The sequence below is a fragment of the Leptonychotes weddellii genome, chromosome 5, assembly GCF_054177405.1.
Source record: "Leptonychotes weddellii isolate Sample4059 chromosome 5, ASM5417740v2, whole genome shotgun sequence".
Taxonomy (NCBI): Eukaryota; Metazoa; Chordata; class Mammalia; order Carnivora; family Phocidae; genus Leptonychotes; species Leptonychotes weddellii.
In genome coordinates this window covers 143605907-143623254 of record NC_138373.1, presented here as the reverse complement: position 1 = coordinate 143623254, position 17348 = coordinate 143605907, and the positions used below count along the sequence as shown (strand labels likewise).

The 17348-nt window shown below is 47.9% G+C and overlaps 1 protein-coding gene across 1 annotated transcript in view; it reads left to right on the top strand.

Annotated features, from left to right (window-relative positions):
* The window catches only part of NT5DC3 (5'-nucleotidase domain containing 3), a 56181-nt gene that overhangs the window by 15161 nt on the left and 23672 nt on the right, over positions 1-17348 (top strand). The window contains exons 2-4 of the mRNA XM_081822312.1: positions 1910-2094; positions 11216-11290; positions 11955-12010. Coding sequence (XP_081678438.1) covers positions 1910-2094; positions 11216-11290; positions 11955-12010 — 316 coding nt within the window. The remainder of the gene's footprint in view (positions 1-1909; positions 2095-11215; positions 11291-11954; positions 12011-17348) is intronic.

Sequence of the window (17348 nt, the reverse complement as noted above, 5' to 3'; positions counted from 1 at the left end):
CTGGAAGGGCATTTTTCTGGGGAGATGATTCTATAGCTTCCGTTAGGTTCTCAAAGGGATGTAAGCCTTAAAGCTGCAAGGAGCCTTCTCAAATGCTCAGAACCCCTCGTTGTGGCTGCCATAGCTCCTGATTGGAGCTGTCACCCTGAGAAAGCAGTACCTCTTGAGTATTTCACATGGCCCCTTAGAATGGAAGTGGTAACGTGGTCCATTCCTAGCCGGAAAGAAGTGAGCAGAGGGAAGGGGGAAGCAGTGTAGGCTCTCTGGTGAGCACCGAAATGATGAAGGATCGACTTCATTTTACTGAGGGTAAAATGCACCCTTCTCAAATGCTTGTTGAGTCCCATAATCTCGGAGAAGAGACTTAAGAGCACAGATTCTGGAGCCAGATTTGCCAGGTTTAAGTCTCGGCTCTGCCATTTAGTAGTTGTGTGTACTTCAGCAAATTATGTAATGTCTGTGGTCTCAGATGTCCTCATATAGCAAATTGGGATAATACAGTATTTGCATCATAAGACTGCTGTAAGGATTAAATGAGATAATACAAAGTTCTATGATAGCATGTAGCACATGGTCGGTGCTTAATAAATATTAGCTCTAATAGTGGAGCCCAGAGGTTGTCCTCAGTCATGTAAAGAGTAGTCCGATATGGACATATTTTGTACCTATCTCCCAAAAAGTCACCTGCTTTTAGCTTTTGCACTTATGAGCTGTTTCAAGTAAATTCACAAACATCATAAAAGATGAAAGAATACAGTCACATAGCCTTTTAGTAAAATAACAGTGGTCAGTGTTCTTGTCACAAAACGTTGCATGGTGAGGTTCCCGCCGTGAGGACTAACTGTGAATATCATGTTTCCTTTTTGTCTTTGGAAATATACTGTACAGTCTTTAATCCTGATTTCATCGAGGATGTGGTGGCTGGAGACCCACAGTTCGTCCAGCCTCGTTAGGCTCCAGGGGCCTCTGTCTGTCCTTTGCATTCATCTTCTGGTTCCTCAACTAACTGGGAAATGTCTCCCTCTGTAGTTTTATTCTTTTTGTCATTATGGGTAGAAAATGAAAAATTATGAATTCTTCACTGTCTTCCACGGGAAAGTAAAAAAAAAAAAAAAAGACTGCGAAGATGGTGTCTTCAGACTTCTTTTATACCTTCCCGAAAATGCTGTGATACGTCGGGCAGCGCACTGAGGAAACGGAAGGATGATGTAGTGGTGACGGACTTCACTCCTGCCCCTGTCTGTGGGGATAGGAGAATAGTCATGATAGAATGCTAAATGCGGAGAGGACACGGGCCGTGTATACACTGCGAGTCCAGCTGTGTAAAACGCATACATAAACAGTATTGCAGCCAGGATGCAAACGGTTTTTTTCTGGATGAGGCGATCTGTGATACTTAAATGTAATTATATGCTTCTCAATTCCTGAAATCTGTAACTAGCATGTATTGTTTTTAAATCATTTTGTGATAATTGAAGCAGAGATTCTTTTTCAGTGAGTTTCATTGAGATACTGTTTACATACTGTACCATTCACCCACTTAAGGTCTCCCATGTGGTGCCTTTCAGTATGTTCACCACAGCCGTTCAGCCAGCACTCATCATCAGTCTGAGAACGTTGTATCACCCCAAAGGGGAGATTCTGTACACATTTAGCCGTCTCTCTGTTTGTCCCACACCCTCCAGCCCCTGGCAACCACTCATCTGCCTTCTGCCTCTATGGATTTGTCTATTCTGGACATTTCAGACGAATGGCCTCACACCACGTGCAGGTCTTTGTGGCTGGCTTCTCTCACTCAGCGTAGGGTTGTCAAGGCAAAGCTGATCATGCTTGCGCTTTGGTGACTCCTAGCAATCATACTAACCCTTATTTATCACAGGGTAAAATATATCTTTTTGTTTACTTCTAGACTTGGTTCCTTCAATTATGAACAACTTGTTGAATCCAGATGCCATTTTCTCAAACAATGAGATGAGCCTGTCGGACATTGAAATCTATGGCTTCGACTATGATTATACCTTGGTGTTTTATTCAAAGCAGCTCCACACGCTGATATTTAATGCTGCTCGGGACCTTCTCATCAATGAACACCGGGTAAGAGCACAGGGACACTGCGGTCTCCCTCCTCCTTCCTTTAGACATTGAAGAACAGTGTTGAGCGGACCTGGCCTTGTGCCTGGCACACAGACGTCACTTAGTAAAATGTTGTTAAGTGAACGGGTAGATTTTGTTCCATTCCAGATGACTTTGTCTGGAAGATTTTTTTTTAACTACTTTTTTTTTGAGGTATGGTTGACATACAAAAAGCTATACATACTTAATGGGTATAACTTGATGAGTTTGGGGGTAAGTGGATACCCATGAAACCATCACCACCATCAAGGTCATAAACTGTCACCTCCCAAAGTTTCCTCCTGCCCCCTTCATTATTATTGTTATTTGTGTGTGTGTGTGTGGTAAGAACACTTAACTCAGCAGATTTTTGGTAATACAGTATTGTTTGCTACACGTGCTGTGCTGTATTATAGAGCTCCAGAACTTGTTTCTCTCACATACCTGGAACTTTGTACTGGAAGATAGTTTTTTTTTTTTTTTTTAAAGAGATTTATTTATTTGAGAGAGAGAGAGTGAGTGTGCATAAGCAGGGGGAGTGGCAGAGGGAGACGAGGAAGCAGACTGTTGGGGCTCGATCCCAGGACCCCGAGATTATGACCTGAGCCAAAGGCAGATGCTTAACCGACTGAGCCACCCAGGTGTCCCTGGAAGATAATTGTTTTTTTTTTTAAATCTTTAGATGTCTCTGGCAAAAGACTCTCAAGTTATGTGTTAGTGGAGATGGGGCCACAGACTTCGTGCTCTCATTTCTCACCGAGCAGTGACTCAGTTTCTCCCAGAGCTGATGAACTTGGCAGCCTGTTGAGTTCTGGTTAGAAGAAATTCTTCAAATGATAGGCAGTGTTTCACCTTCATCCCTGACTTGAGTTGTTCTTATGTAAAGAACATTTGAATGTCTTCTGATGCATAGTATTGTTGAGGGCTTATAGTAAGGAAGGAAAAAAGAAACACGCAGAACCCAACATGCTTTCCCGTAGAAGTTTGAATTCACGTTTCAGGAGCCAGGATGAGAAGCATCCTCAGAGGTCACCTGGACTAATGCCCTTTGAGAACTCTACAGCATCCTGAGAAGTGCAGCTTGATTGTCTGTCTCAGACAGAGTGCATTTACTGCAGGAGGCACTCCTGATTGGGAGTAGAACTGTTCTGCCCTCCTATAGCTTTCACCACCAATCTCTTCTCTTGTCATTTCTTTCTTCAAACATTCCTTCAGCCTCTCCTAAGTCCCCCGTCCATGCCAGGCCCTGTCGTAGAATCCGGGAGCATGAGGGTGAGCAGATGAATTATGTGGCCACCTGCTGGAGGCCTGTCCACACATCTGAATGAAAAGCTAGGGATGTGTGGAGGCTGCTTGGAACAACTTTCCCCGCCTGAGGCACTTGGGGAAACAACAAAGAAGGTGATAGTTCAGCAGAGTCTGGAAGGAGTTTGTCTGCAAAGTTGTGCTGGGGGTGGGCAGACTGGTGGGTCTGGGAGAACTAATGTTTTATCCCTGACTTATCCACTAGAATAATGTTTTATACGACTGGGCTACGTGTCAGGCAGTCCAGCCTTTATGCTGTCCAAGATGTCTCTTTTCCCAGGCTGATCATTCATAGTTTTTCAGCCATTCTCATTTCGCCTCCTTTCTGGTCTTTTATCATTTAGTTACCCTTCTTCATGTGTGTGCTCTGGTTTATCCCTCTCATATATGAGGCCCTGAACTGAAGATGTTACTACAGGTGGGGTCTGACTAGTGTGGAATAGAGGGAGATCATCACCTCCCTGGTTCTGGGTACCATACCTTTATTAATGCTACAGAAGTTTCCATTAGTTTTGGGTCCTCACCATTTGATGCAATATATTTCCTGATTCCCCTCAGCTTTTGGTTATCAGTGGATTTAATAAGCAACTCAGTTTCTCCGCATTCAAAATGCAGAAATGGCATTTGCCAAAAATAACCTTCCCTTCTGCCACTAAGCCAGCAGCCAGCTTTCTTTAGTTATGGCCACTTTACCACATGTAAACCCATCTAGCCACCTGGCATCCAGCTGCACTTCTCCATTTGTTCAAGAGACTCTCTTCTCTTCCGTCTAACCCACAGACTTCTCCCTTGACTGTGGCAGTGAAAACAGAATGAGAGCGAGGCGGTCCTGCCCTTGCTGACCTGTCAGCCAGCCTGCACCATCTCTCCGCCACCCCACCGGGAGACGGACCTGAAGGGGTGTTGCACTGGTGCTGGCATTCTAGTCCTCGGTCATCTGTGGCATTTGCTGTGACTTTGATATCACTTATAAAATGAAGGTCATTTTATTAACAGCCCCATCTGTTGATTTTCTGCTAAGTGCTAGAAACACAGGTTCCAGAGCCTGGCTGCTGGTGTTCAGATCCTGACTTTCAACACCAACTTCTCAGGGAATCTTGAGAAACTCACCTTATTTCTCTGAGCCTCAGTTTTCTTCTCTGCGAAATGGGCACAATAACCGGACTTTGCTCACAATGGCATTGTCATAATTAAATGAGTTTATATATATAAAGTGCCTGGCAGGTAGAAAACACTTACTAAATGTTAGCTGTGACTAGCATTGTTTCTCAGATGCGTGATAACCCTGCAAATAGCCTCTGTTTTACAGGTGAGGACACTGAGGCTAATGGAAATGAGCCAGTAGCTCAAAGCCGTGAGATGAGTAGGAGGCAGAACCAGGATTTGAACTTAAATCTGTTTCCAGGGCATAAATGTTCTCTCCTTTATGCCTTGTTGATCCCTGTGGGATTAATAACACCTTTCATTTCCACCTTTTGTTCATAGGAAAATAAAATATTCATGAAGGTAAAAAATTTACGAAGATAAAAAAATGTATGAAATTTGGGGGAAAAGAGAGATGACATAGGTGGGGAAAAGAAGGTGCAGTCATTATCATTAGAAAAGCTTCTGGATTTAAGATCACTGAAATTTCAGTCCCATTATGTCTGTTTGTTGCTTTGATAAAAGAGATCAGTCATAACACTAATTATATCAGGCATATTAATAGAGTCAATTATGCTTATGCAGATTTTTCTCTTGCTCTGATGAAACAAAATAATTCTTCCAAGATGCATTTAATTTGGTGCCATTTTTCCTGCCAAAGACTAAATGTACTTGTAGAGATGAGAAGACATCTGCTTTTGAGATGCACAGTAATGGAACAGTAAGTTTGCAATTTTGCAGCTTCCCAAAAAGCAAATGTAAAAGTTCTAGCCCCTTCTTAATTACGCTTTTTTTCTTTCTTTTTTTTTTTTAGAAAAACAAGTTTTTACAAAAATAGAACAAAATATAGGGTCATGATTGTATCTGCATTTCCCTTTCATGGGTCCACCAAGGAACAGACAGGGAGTGTTAAGAGTTCTCAGTTTCACCCCCTAGATCCACGCCCTCATCATTCACTGGCATGGACATTCACCCGTTTTCCAAATCCAGAGCCCAACATCAGCCGTGACCCCTCCCATTCTCCTGTATGCCATGTCTGATCTGTCAGCAAACACTATGGGTTCTCGCTCTCTCTTCTTCTTTTAAATATAAACTGGAGAGTTTATTAATTTTTGGAGAGTTGTAGACTTATAGACAAGTTGCGAAGTTAATACAGAGAATTTCTGTACCTGTATCCCATGCCTCGTTTTCCCTCTTGTTCCCAGTTTACATTACTGTGATCCCTTTATCACAACAAAAGAACCACATTGATCCATCTTTATTAACTAAAGTCCATACTGGATTCAGATTCCTTTAGTTTTTACGTGATGTTCTTTTCCTGGTCCAGGGTCCCGTCCAGGACACTGCATTACATTTAGTTGTTATGTCTCCTTAGGCTCGCTTTGGCAGTTTCTCACAATTCCCCAGTTGGTAATGACCGTGACACTTGTGAGGAGTACCAGTCAGGTATTTTTTAGGATGCCCTCTCTTGGGATTTGTCTGACATTTTTCCTGTGATTGGACTGGGGGTTCCGGTGCTATTCTTACCACGTCATGTCAAGGGTACATATTGTCTACATGACTTACCATGATTGGCCTTGATCGTGTGGCTGAGCTCTGTATCTAGGGTCTCTGCGGTGTGAAGTTACTCTTCCCCTTTCCATGCTCTACTCTTTGGGAGGAGGTCACTGTGCAGCTGTGAGCTCTCTTTTCACTCATTCACAATGTGTCCTAACTCTGTCCCCCTCTTCCCCACTGCCACCGCTCTGGTCCAGGCCACCATCACCTTCCGACCATGTGGCGCCTGGACCCAAAACCCCCTTGAGCCCTCCTGGCACGCTTGGAATGACAGAGGAGGCCACCTCTGGTGCTCCCAGCCGCCCTCACTCTGTTGGAGCCACACCAGTGTTCTCGCTGCTCCTTGAATTGCCAGACATTACTGCCTCGGGCCTCGGCACCTGCATTTCCTCGGCTTGGGAACATCCTTCCTGGCCCCAGGCAGTCTGAGGCCTGGCTCCTCATCTTTTCTGCCCCCCAACCCCAAGATCTCTCAGCCCTTGCACTGCATTTGCTCTGTAGCACTTCTCACCGGGAGGCCTTGTGCTGGGTGTTTGTTTATGGTCTGCCTCCCCAGGGTAGAGTGTAAACTTCTTAGGGGCAGAGACTGCCCGTTCTGCTTGCTGCCATATCCCCAGGCCCTGGCACAAAGTCCACGGTTAAGTGAGAGTGTTGTGCTTGGTGTGGAATCACCCCTTGGATGCAGGTTGCTTTGTCCTCGCTTCACGTTTTGTGAAGATTTCAGAGAATTTTGTTTTTGTGCCCTCCTGCCCTGCCTCTAATAAGACTCATAATTTAGGCTACTTAAAATATCAAACTGAGACCTCTGAAAAGCCTGTATTTCTAGGCATCTGGACCTCAGGAACTCACGGGCAGTGTTGTGATGTAGAGGTTACTAGCTGTCTTGAGATCTCTGTAACTTGCCGGGAAGGGGGCACGCGGGCCAGCCACAGAGCTGTAGGAATGACCGCACCCTGGGGGCTCCTGGGTCCTCCGCGGTGTTCTCCTGTGAGCTCTGCTTGCAGCTGTGAGGGACATTTCTGTAGCACCTTGCTCTTCCTTCATCCCCATACCCCAGCCTGCTCAGATTGTGCTTGGAATGAGAACAAACCCAGGTCCTGAAGGAAACCAGACTGGGCCTAAATGAGAAGATTTTTAATAAAAGTCCCCAGTGCAGGTCTGTTTTCTTTTCATACTCTTTGTTCTGCTTTTAGAGACACGAGTAATCTTCATGACGCATTGAGTGAGTCACGTTTTTCAGACTGGTGGAAAGTTTCTCCACTCTGACGAGTCCAGAAAACCGAGCCATAGGCCACTGGAGAGAAGCATAACCTCCTGGCTGATGGAGCAGCCCTGGCTTCCTTGTAGAGAGATTACCGTGACGGCTGTTCCCAGAGATGGGTGCCGCGCACGTGCGTGTGTGGGTGCGCGTGCATGCGTGTGCCTGCGTGTGTGTGTACACTTGTGTGCATACCTGCGTGTGTGTGCGCGAGCGTGTGCCTGCGTGTGTGCGCGCTTGTTTGTGTGCCTACATGTGTGCGTGCCTGCGTGTGTGTGTGCGAGCGTGCATGTGCGTGTATGCCTGCGTGTGTGTGCGCTTGTTTGTGTGCCTGCATGTGTGTGTGTGCGTGTGTGTGTGCGCTTGTTTGTGCCTGCATGTGTGCGTGTCTGTATGTGTGCGTGCGAGCGTGTGTGCCTGCGTGTGTGTGTGCTTGTGTGCCTGCATGTGTGTGTGCACGTGTGTGCGAGCGTGTGTGCCTGCGTGTGTGTGTGCGAGCGTGCACGTGCGTGTGTGCCTGCATGTGTGTGCGCTTGTTTGTGTGCCTGCGTGTGTGTGCGAGCGTGTGTGCCTGCGTGTGTTTCTGTGTGTCTGTCTCTCCATCTGTGTTGGAAAGGGGCCCACCGTGAGAACAGTTTTGACTTGGTTGGTTGTATGGGGAAACCATTTAGGGGCAGGAGTGGAACACAGAAATCACCCCAGTCCAACCATTTCATTTTCCATAGGAAGGAAGGGGCCTGGAGGGGTTAAGTGATGGGCCTGAAGTCCTCTGGGAGGGTAGTGGAGGCTAGAAGAGTGGGTCTAAAAGCCCAGGCCCCCCAGTTCCATGTCCAGTAAAGCAGCTCCGTGTCATTGCGCACTTGCTACGTGCCGGAGACTGCCCCACTGCCCGCATGCATCCTTTTTTTTTTTTTAATTTTTGAAGATTTTATTTATTTTTTATTTTTTATTTTTTTTATTTTTTTAAAGATTTTATTTATTTATTTGAGAGAGAGAATGAGATAGAGAGAGCATGAGGGGGGAGGGTCAGAGGGAGAAGCAGACTCCCTGCTGACAGCAGGGAGCCCGATACGGGACTCGATCCCGGGACTCCAGGATCATGACCTGAGCCAAAGGCAGTCACTTAACCAACTGAGCCACCCAGGCGCCCCTGAAGATTTTATTTTTAAATAATGGCTACACCCAACTTAAAACCCCTAGATCAGGAGTCACAGACTGTACCGACCGATCCAGCCAGGCGCTCCCCGCATGCATCCTTTGACTTATCTTCTCTGCTTCCATCTACAGTAGGACTTTTGGCATCCTTACTTTGGAGATGAGAAAACCGATGCTCAGAGAGGCAGTGACCTTGCCAAGATCACCCAGCTAGCACATAGTAGGACACCCAGCTAGCACATAGTAGGACTGGGATTCGATGCCCGGTCCTGCATCCCTGGGGCCTGTTCTTTGTGACGACAGTGTTCCGTGAGGCCCTTTCAGCTGCCTCTGTCCGTTCTCCACGTCTGCCGTAATCTCTGGACCCCTTGGAAACGCTTTGTGTCTATCAGGAGTGGCTTCCCAAGACCACACAGCTCTGGGGCCCACGGGTGGGTACACGGCCGTGTCTCACTGTGTGGTCTGTGTCCTGCAGGGGAGTCCAGATAGGCCTTGTTCAAAGCAGGAGCCGCCAGACTTTCCAGCAGTGTGAGTTCGGTGTGTACGCTCTCTCGCTCTTACTCACAGCGGCCGGCCCTCCCCTTGTCACCATGGATCCTCCGAGAAACTCACTGGGCCCTTGGAGGCCGCAGGTCCCGCCATCACAGGAGGCGAGGAGTGTCCAGTATGGTGGCTCAGGGTTTGTTCAGAGTGGATTGCAGGGGGTTGGGGTAGACTTGGGTGTGACATGGACCCGGATTCAAGTACTGGCCCAACCATTGTTTATCTTTGTGAGCTTGGGCAGGTTCCTTGACTCTACTTCTCAGATGATTCAGCAGTCCAAGGGACATGAGATGCCCTACCTCCTCCATGAGGAGTACATAGAATAAAGTCCAGAACAATGTGTGGCCCATGACTCAGTAAAAGCACCCGTCTCAGGAGCATTTAAATATCTCCCCCATGTCCTACATCTTTCTACTCACTCCCAAGTTTAGGAGAAGATTCCAGAGGTGTGCAGACCCATGGCCTCACTTCGGGAGGCGGGACTGTGGTGCCGTGTGTGGGGTTCTGGGGATGTGTGTGTGAAGTCTGTTCATAAAAATGCAGAGCTGTACACGGTGTTCAGGATTCTTGGAAACGCCCCTGAGTGGAAATAGCATTTGGTGATTTCTTGGCATGCGCTGCAGGTGTTAGATAAATGAGCTCGGATGTGACATTTGAGTCAGCACTCTATGCAGCTTGAACACTTGCTGCATGCCATTCAGCCCGGTGGAAGCAGGAAATGTTTCCACACAAACGTGACCCTGGCCATGGAAAGTTAGTGCTTTTGTGCAAAGAGGTTGTGTGCCTCTTGATAGCTGTCTAGGCTTTTTTTTTTTAAGTGGGGGAGGGGCAAAGGGAGAGGGAGAGAATCTCAAGCAGGCTCCACACCCAGCATGGAAGCCGACGTGGGGCTCGATCTCACAACCCCGAGATCATTACCTGAGCTGAAACCAAAAGCTGGACGCTTAACCGACTGAGGCGCCCCCAGCTGTCCAGATTTTTACTTAAGCAGTTTACATTGTACCTGGAAGGAAGATCCTAGTGCCACAGCCTCTCTAGACTCAGGAATTTACTCTTCTTTCCTACAGGTCTGTACGCCAAGGGCGGAGGGGAGTGGGGAGAGCAGGGGAAGAGGTCCAGGCCTGATTCCCTGCCCACCACATCGCAGCTGTGTGGCCCGGCCACCCTGTCTCTGTCAGTGCCTCTGGGGCCCCATCTGTAAAATGGGAATGGGAGGGCCTGCCTGTGGTACCAGCAGACGCGGTGCTCGGTACCTCGGTGCTACCGGGGGGTAGCCCGTGTTCTAATGCTGAGATTTGGGGGGGAGGGGTGGACCTAGTCTAGTAGATATGAACAGGGCTGGGGTTTTTGCATAGTTTGAGGAATGGTTTGATAATAGGAGCTACCAGGGGAGCCGAGCTGCCTCCGAAAGTCACGCATGTTCTGAGTCAGAGTGCTGGAGCAGTAATTGGCTACCACATGCTGAGAAAGGGCCCTCTCGGCCCAAGTGGGAGGGAGGCCGTACCTGACAACAGGGAGGTCCTTCCACCCGGGGCGGGGGGGGTAAGCAGCAGCCGACTATCTGGATGAGAAAAGCAATGAAAGCTATATGGAGGGGACCCACCCCCCCCTTTGAAAAGTTTTCAGCTTGGTCTCTTCATGAAACCTGGCAGTGGGGCCACGCCGGGGGCCGGTACATTGAGGTGCTCATATCTGAGCTGAATGGATGGTTGGTAATGTGTTGGGGAAAGTCACCCTTCTAAGAGAGGGGATGCTCCAGTTCCTCTTCATTAGCCGCCTTAAATACAGTAGGAGGAGGCGAAGTCTTGGAGGTGGAAGCAGATGTATTTCTGGGCTCCTAGGAGATAGAGGGGCCCGGGGGCAGAGGGAAGGTTGGACGGGGGTAGTGAAGACGAGAGAAGCTGGGGCCGGGGGTGAGACCTTACCTGTGCTTGGGCAGATGAACAGGAGTGGGGTGGAGGGAGGGCTCTGTGACCAAGAGGTCCTTGGTCCAGAAGCAGAGGGCTAAGCTGTGGTCTGTCCTCACCCCATCTTCCCACCAAAGTGTGTCAGCCACCTCAGCTTTTGTACAGGGACCAAATCTGGACACTATCTGAACTTAGTACATTGTTAGCTAAAAATGCTGCCTTTCTTCTTTCTTAGTATCCGGTGGAAATCAGGAAGTATGAGTATGACCCAAATTTTGCAATTCGTGGACTTCATTATGATGTGCAGCGGGTAGGTTTCATCGTCCTGTTTTTCTGCAGTTTAATGGTGTTTGGGAATAATGTACTCTCGGTGCTTTTCTTTGCTGGACACAGAAGTTGATTTTAAATTCTATTCCTTGGGGCTGCAGAACTGAATTATTAAAAAACATCTTTGGATAAAGTCTTCTGCAAAAGACTATTAGAAAAAAATGAATGCATTTAGCTATTTGGAAGATACTCTTTATTTCTAGAAGTCGTTTTTGGTGTTTTGAGGAGTCAATTGTCATATTGTTTTTGCACATCAGTCATTTCTTTAACAGACTGCACAGTGCTTTTTTTTTTTTTTTTAAGATTTATTGAGAGAGCAAGCGAGTGAGAGAGGGAGAGGATGAGCAAGGGGGGAGTGGGAGAGGGAGAAGCAGACTCTGCACTGAGCAGGGAGCTTGATGTGGGGCTGGATCCCAGGACCTTGAGATCATGACCTGAGCCAAAGGCAGATGCTTAACCGACTGAGCCACCCAGGTGCCCCCACAGTGCTCTAATCAACAGGCAAACCTGTTGGACACATACAGTGTGCTTCTTTGCCACATCAACCTGGTGCTGATAGGGTTTGTAATGACACCTGAAATTCTCATTAAATATGCAGCTTGCTGTGCATTCTTCACCTGTGTGTGTATGTGTTTATGTTTTTGAAGGCAGTATTGATGAAGATTGATGCTTTTCATTACATCCAGTTGGGAACTGTCTACAGGTAAGAGTAAGAGGAGGTAAATTTAATTCACTCATCCTAACGAAGTGGCTTTGGGTGACAGACCTAAGACCCATTGACTGCTTAGTTATGAAGAGTTGTAGTGTGTGTATTTGTGGTTTATTCACTATTCATTCAAGAACATTTATTGGGGCCTGTTATGCCAGACCCGAAGGGTTTGGCTTACACGGATGCCCCAAGGAGCTTGGAGTGTAGATTGGAAGCCACATAAATTAATCAGACTGCAGTCCGTAGGGATCAGGGTGATGATGGTGTTTAGGCCATTAGGGGGCGCTCTGGGGAGGTTCTAGGAGAGGACGGGCTCTCTAGAGGTGCCCGTCTGCCGCTGAGTGAGGGTCCTGGAGCTGAGGTTTTGGGTGGGGAGGGAGGCTGGGGTGAGGCAGCGGATTCTTGTTCCCACCATGGCAGTTGAGTAGTTCGGATATTAAGACCCCCCTCCCATTTATTAGAATTAGTAGAAGCACTTAGCTCAGTCCAAAATCTTTGTCACTTTGAAAATGAAGGATTTTGCCTTTTCTTTTTTTTTTTTTAAAGATTTTATTTATTTATTTGAGACAGAGAGAATGAGAGAGACAGAGAGCACATGAGAGGGGGGAGGGAGCCCGATGCGGGACTCGATCCCGGGACTCCAGGATCATGACCTGAGCCAAAGGCAGTCGCTTAACCAACTGAGCCACCCAGGCGCCCGATTTTGCCTTTTCTAATCCTTGAATTTGGGGGAGGATTTAGGAGTATGGTCATTATACCTTAAAAAAAGAGATGTGCCTATCTTAGGTTCTTCTTTCACAAACTCTTTATTAAAATTAATGTTTTTTATCCAAGTTAAACATGCACACAGTTCCGATCAGATAGTGCCGAGAGCGTCGTGGTGGGCTGCAGTAGCCCTCTGTCCTCCTCCCCACCCAAGCCCTTTACACTCTTCATTTTTTTTCTTCACATTTTTCTTCCTATCTCTTTTTCCTTTTTTTTAAAGATTTTTAATTTATTTATTTGACAGAGAGCACAAGTAGGCAGAGCGGCAGGCAGAGGGAGAGGGAGAAGCACCCCAGGTGCCCCTTTTCTTTCTATTTCTAAATAATGTGCTCATACTTCTGTTTCCTAATTTATTAATTCTGGACGTTGTCTCTGCCATGGGACAGGACTTGGTGCACGCACAAGCCCCCGCTTCTCTGGGCTCGTTCTTCGAGCCTCGTGCGGATCTGTGTCTGCGTGTTTCTCCATCCTTGGTCATTGTTTGCATCCTGACTCTGCAAGTCATGTTCCCTCTTACGCCATTTCGTGCACTGTGACTGCTTTCTTCTGTGTACAGTGCTTGCTTTTTCTTAGATTTAATAATAACATCACTTTTTATCTGCTTTGTTTTCTGTAGAGGTGTCCCTAGTTTTTTCTAAATCCTCCATCACCAATATCATCCATGTATTTATTTCCCAACAATTCAAATGTTTTAGATATCTTATCAGTTACTTTTGTGTTTAATTGACTACCCCTTCTGCTCTGACCTTCTCTGATGGCTCATCCTGGGGCTTGGGTTTGCCTCTCTCTCTTTTCCCTGATGCCCATCTTTTCCTCTCTTTGGCTTTACTCCCTCGTTCTGCTTTAGCATATCCTCCAGGAGCTCCCCGGTGCCTCGCAGAGCTGAGCCTTTCTGGGGGCTCTGGCCGCTAATCAGTTCTTCGCGTTGGTGTCCCCATGCAGGACCCTATTCTCAGCTTGCTAAGCCAGGAGCCTCCTTTTCATCTGCTATTTGTCTTCCACGAACATGTTGAAATGTCTTGTCTACTGATGTCTTTGCTCTCATATCCTTTTACTTTTTGAGTAGTGTATTCTTTTTTTTTTTTTTTTTTGAGAGAGAGAATGTGCATGTGCAAGTGGGGTGGGGAACAGCAGAGGGAGAGGGAGAGAGAGAATCCCAAGCAGGCTCCACACCCAGCATGGAACCCATGAGGGTCTGAGTCTCATGACCCTGAGATCATGACCTGAGCTGAAATCAAGAGTCAGGTGCTTAACTGACCGAGCACTCTAGGTGCCGCTGAGTAGTTTATTCTTTTGCTATCATTTTAATGGTGTTTCAGGAGGGAGAAGAGATGCTGGTGTTGATGAAAATAATAGTAGTAATAATAAATAGCAATGAGCAAATACGAAGTCTTGCTACAGCACAGACACTGTCATAAGAGTTTTATTTGGGTTCACTTATTTGATCCTTGAAATAACCTTATGAGGTAGGTACTGGTATTAGTCCCAGAGATGTTAAGTGACTTGTCCAAGGCCACACAGAAGTGGCATTCAGACCCAGCTTGTCTGGCTCTGAGCCTGTGCCTTTGACCTATATGCAGCATGGTTTGTGTGAATGGATTAGGTTAAGGAAATCCTTCACCAGATCTTTCGGATCTGTCCCTCCGTCTCTGTTCCTGCCATCAGCTCCCTGGCTCAGAAACTTAATCCTTTTCTCTTGGGCTCTTGTAGTTTTCTGCAGTGTGGTCTGTCCTGGACATTGTTGCTGGACTGATTCATCTAAAGCATTGCCCTCAATAGTCTCTCCTCTGAAATCCTGGCTAGCTCCCACTGCCTGGAGAATGGAGCCCAAACCTCTTAGGTTTTCCACCAGCCTTCTCTAAACCCGTATCCTACTCTTCTTCCACACACAGCTCTTTCACCTCCTGATTAGTTACGACTCTTGGTTACAAGTGACTGAAACCTGACTCAGACTGGGTTAACCAGAAACACAACATTAGCTCACCTGTTGTGCAATCCAAGGGACAGTGCCAGTTGCAGGTGTGGCTGGCTCCAGGGGCCAAATTGATGTTGTCAGAACTCTTTCCATCTGTTGGCTCTCTCCCTCTGGGTTTGCTCCAGGCAGGTCCCTGCACATGGAGACCCCTGGTGACACCCCTGGCCCCAGGTCAACAGGAGCAGGGGACGGTCTCTTCCCAGCAGTTACAGCCAGTCTTGGCGTGCATGAGGCAGGTGCACATAGCACGTATATTCCTCTCCTCCGAGGTCTCCTTTCCTGCTGCTCGCTATCTGCTCATGCTGGTGTGTTCTACCAGGGTGCAGTTTTCCTTCCTCGCTGCTTCTTGAAATCTCATCCACCCTTCCTTCAAGGCTGACTGGTGCTGAGGCCTCACCCCCCGCCCCCCCTCAGCCCGACATGGTCTTTCCTTCTTCTTCTCAGACCACGTAGTCCTACAGCTCCTAACTGCCTTGTTTCTTCTTCTGTAGGTCAGTTGTCCACCATGTTAGGGAGTATGGAGAGGGCTAGGCGGGAGAAGCCAGCCGAGGCATTTGAAGGAGAGGGAGCGTCGGGTTTAGGTCCTGGGAAGGTCGCTGTGGCCGCAGCGCTGAGGGATGTGGTGGGCTGAGGCAGCATGGGTGTGTGTGTGGGCTCCGGAGTCACACTTCCTCAGCGTGGACCCTGCCTCACCGCTTTCGTGTGTGTGGCCTTGAGCCACTTCTTGACCATCTCAAAGCCTTGGTTTGTTCCTCTGTAGAATTGGCGTGATTCCCCTGGCTGCCCCAGGGGTGCTTGTCGGGTAGACCAGAGTGTGCCCCGGGCAGTAGAGACACGAAGAGTGTCCCTGCTCTTGCCTTTCCCTGAAAAGGGGAAAGGCCTTGGCGGGGCAGAATGCCCCCTCCTCAGCCTTGCCCATTTCTGAGACCTGCCGTGGGTCCCCAGCTCCTATATCAGGTTGAATTTTGTGTTGTGGGCCGTGGGAGCGAATGCCACAGGCCAGAGGGGGAGGCAGACTGGCTCTCACTACAGTCCCATTTGGTACCCACAGTTCAAGCTCTGGCTAGGGACCTGGGGAAAAGCTACGCTTGTTCTCATCACAGGTACACCAGCAAAGCTTTGCTAGCGCTTGCCACGTACTCTTCTGTATATAGTAGCTCATCTGATCTTCTCAGTTATGCCAGGAGGCAGACACTATTATTGTTCCCCATTTTAAAAATGACACTGAGACCCGAAGAGGTTCTATTGCTTGTCCAGGTAATATCCCTACTAATTAAGGAAGCTGAACCCCGGGCAGACACTTGCGGATCTGTGCTCCTAACCTTTATATTTCTCACAACCTCACGGGGCCACATCAAGTAGTTTGCATTTTGATCCTCGCACTGGTTGAGGCTGCCCCCGGGTGCGGCTGGCCGTGCCCCAGAGCCTGTGGCCGCCGTCCTGTGGGGTGCTGTCCCCGCCGGAGCCGCCTCCTGCCGAATCCGGCTCGCTGCAGCCGACTCATCTCACCGCTGCTTTTGAGCTGACATTCAGTAGTTACTGGGGCAGCTTGGGAGGCTGTGAACCTGGCAGGGCCTAGTGTGGGAGCAGGAAAATGACTCACCCAGCAGAGTTCTTTCATTTTTTTATAATTTCTTTCTAAGTGTTAGAGTCTTAGGCAGGTGCACACCTGAGCAGGAGCTCTGCCTCAAGGTCACCGCCCAGAATGATCGGCTGAATGATAAAGGGAAGTGCAAGGCCTCCTTTGTTTTCACAGGCTGGAAGTTGTAGCAAGTTAATGAAGATGGGGGGGGTGTGTGGGCAAAATACTAATGAATCCCCTTGGGTATTTTTGAAAGTTATATGAGGGCGGAGAACAGAGGAAAGAGGCTGAAATTATATTTTCATTACACTTACATATCAAACATAAATTACATTTTATATTTGTGGTTTTATAAGCAGCCGGTTCGTATTAGTAACTGAGACTCTCAGGGCATTATTCATACTCACGCTGTAGGTAGCACTGGGTGGACTTCCCATCATCCATTCTGTGGTCTCCTCACCACTGGTGCCTTGTTTCCCAAGCACCTTCCCCACAGAAGCGGCTGGGGAACCGACGTTCTTCTTCGTGACCCTCTAGAGGGGGCAGTGCTAGGTGAGGAAATATGAGAGCATTAAATCCCTGGTGAGAGCACCTGCTCAGAGCGCTGGTGATGGCGGCGGCAGAGGTGAAAGCCAGGTTGCTCTTCGCTCTGACTCCAAAATTTATTTTCCTCTTTGTGGAGAAGCTGGATTCGTTTGCAGATTCTGCCGTGGCTCCCGGAGGCAGGCAGTTGGCAGATGTTACCCTGGCTTTTTATAGACGAGGAAACTGGCCTTGACTGTCACGTCGCATTTGGGGTCATCCCTCTCGGAGATGGCACCCAGGCTTCCTGCCTTGTGTCACGGGGTTCAGTCCACCCGAGCCTCATGTGTGACCTTTCCTGTCTCAGCGCTGACCTTTTTAGGAGTGAGTATCAGAGGGCAGGAGGGTGATAGAGACAAAGCTAGCCTTTCCGTCCCTAATCTATTAAAAACATAAAACATAAAAACGGAAACCTAAACCCAACCCCC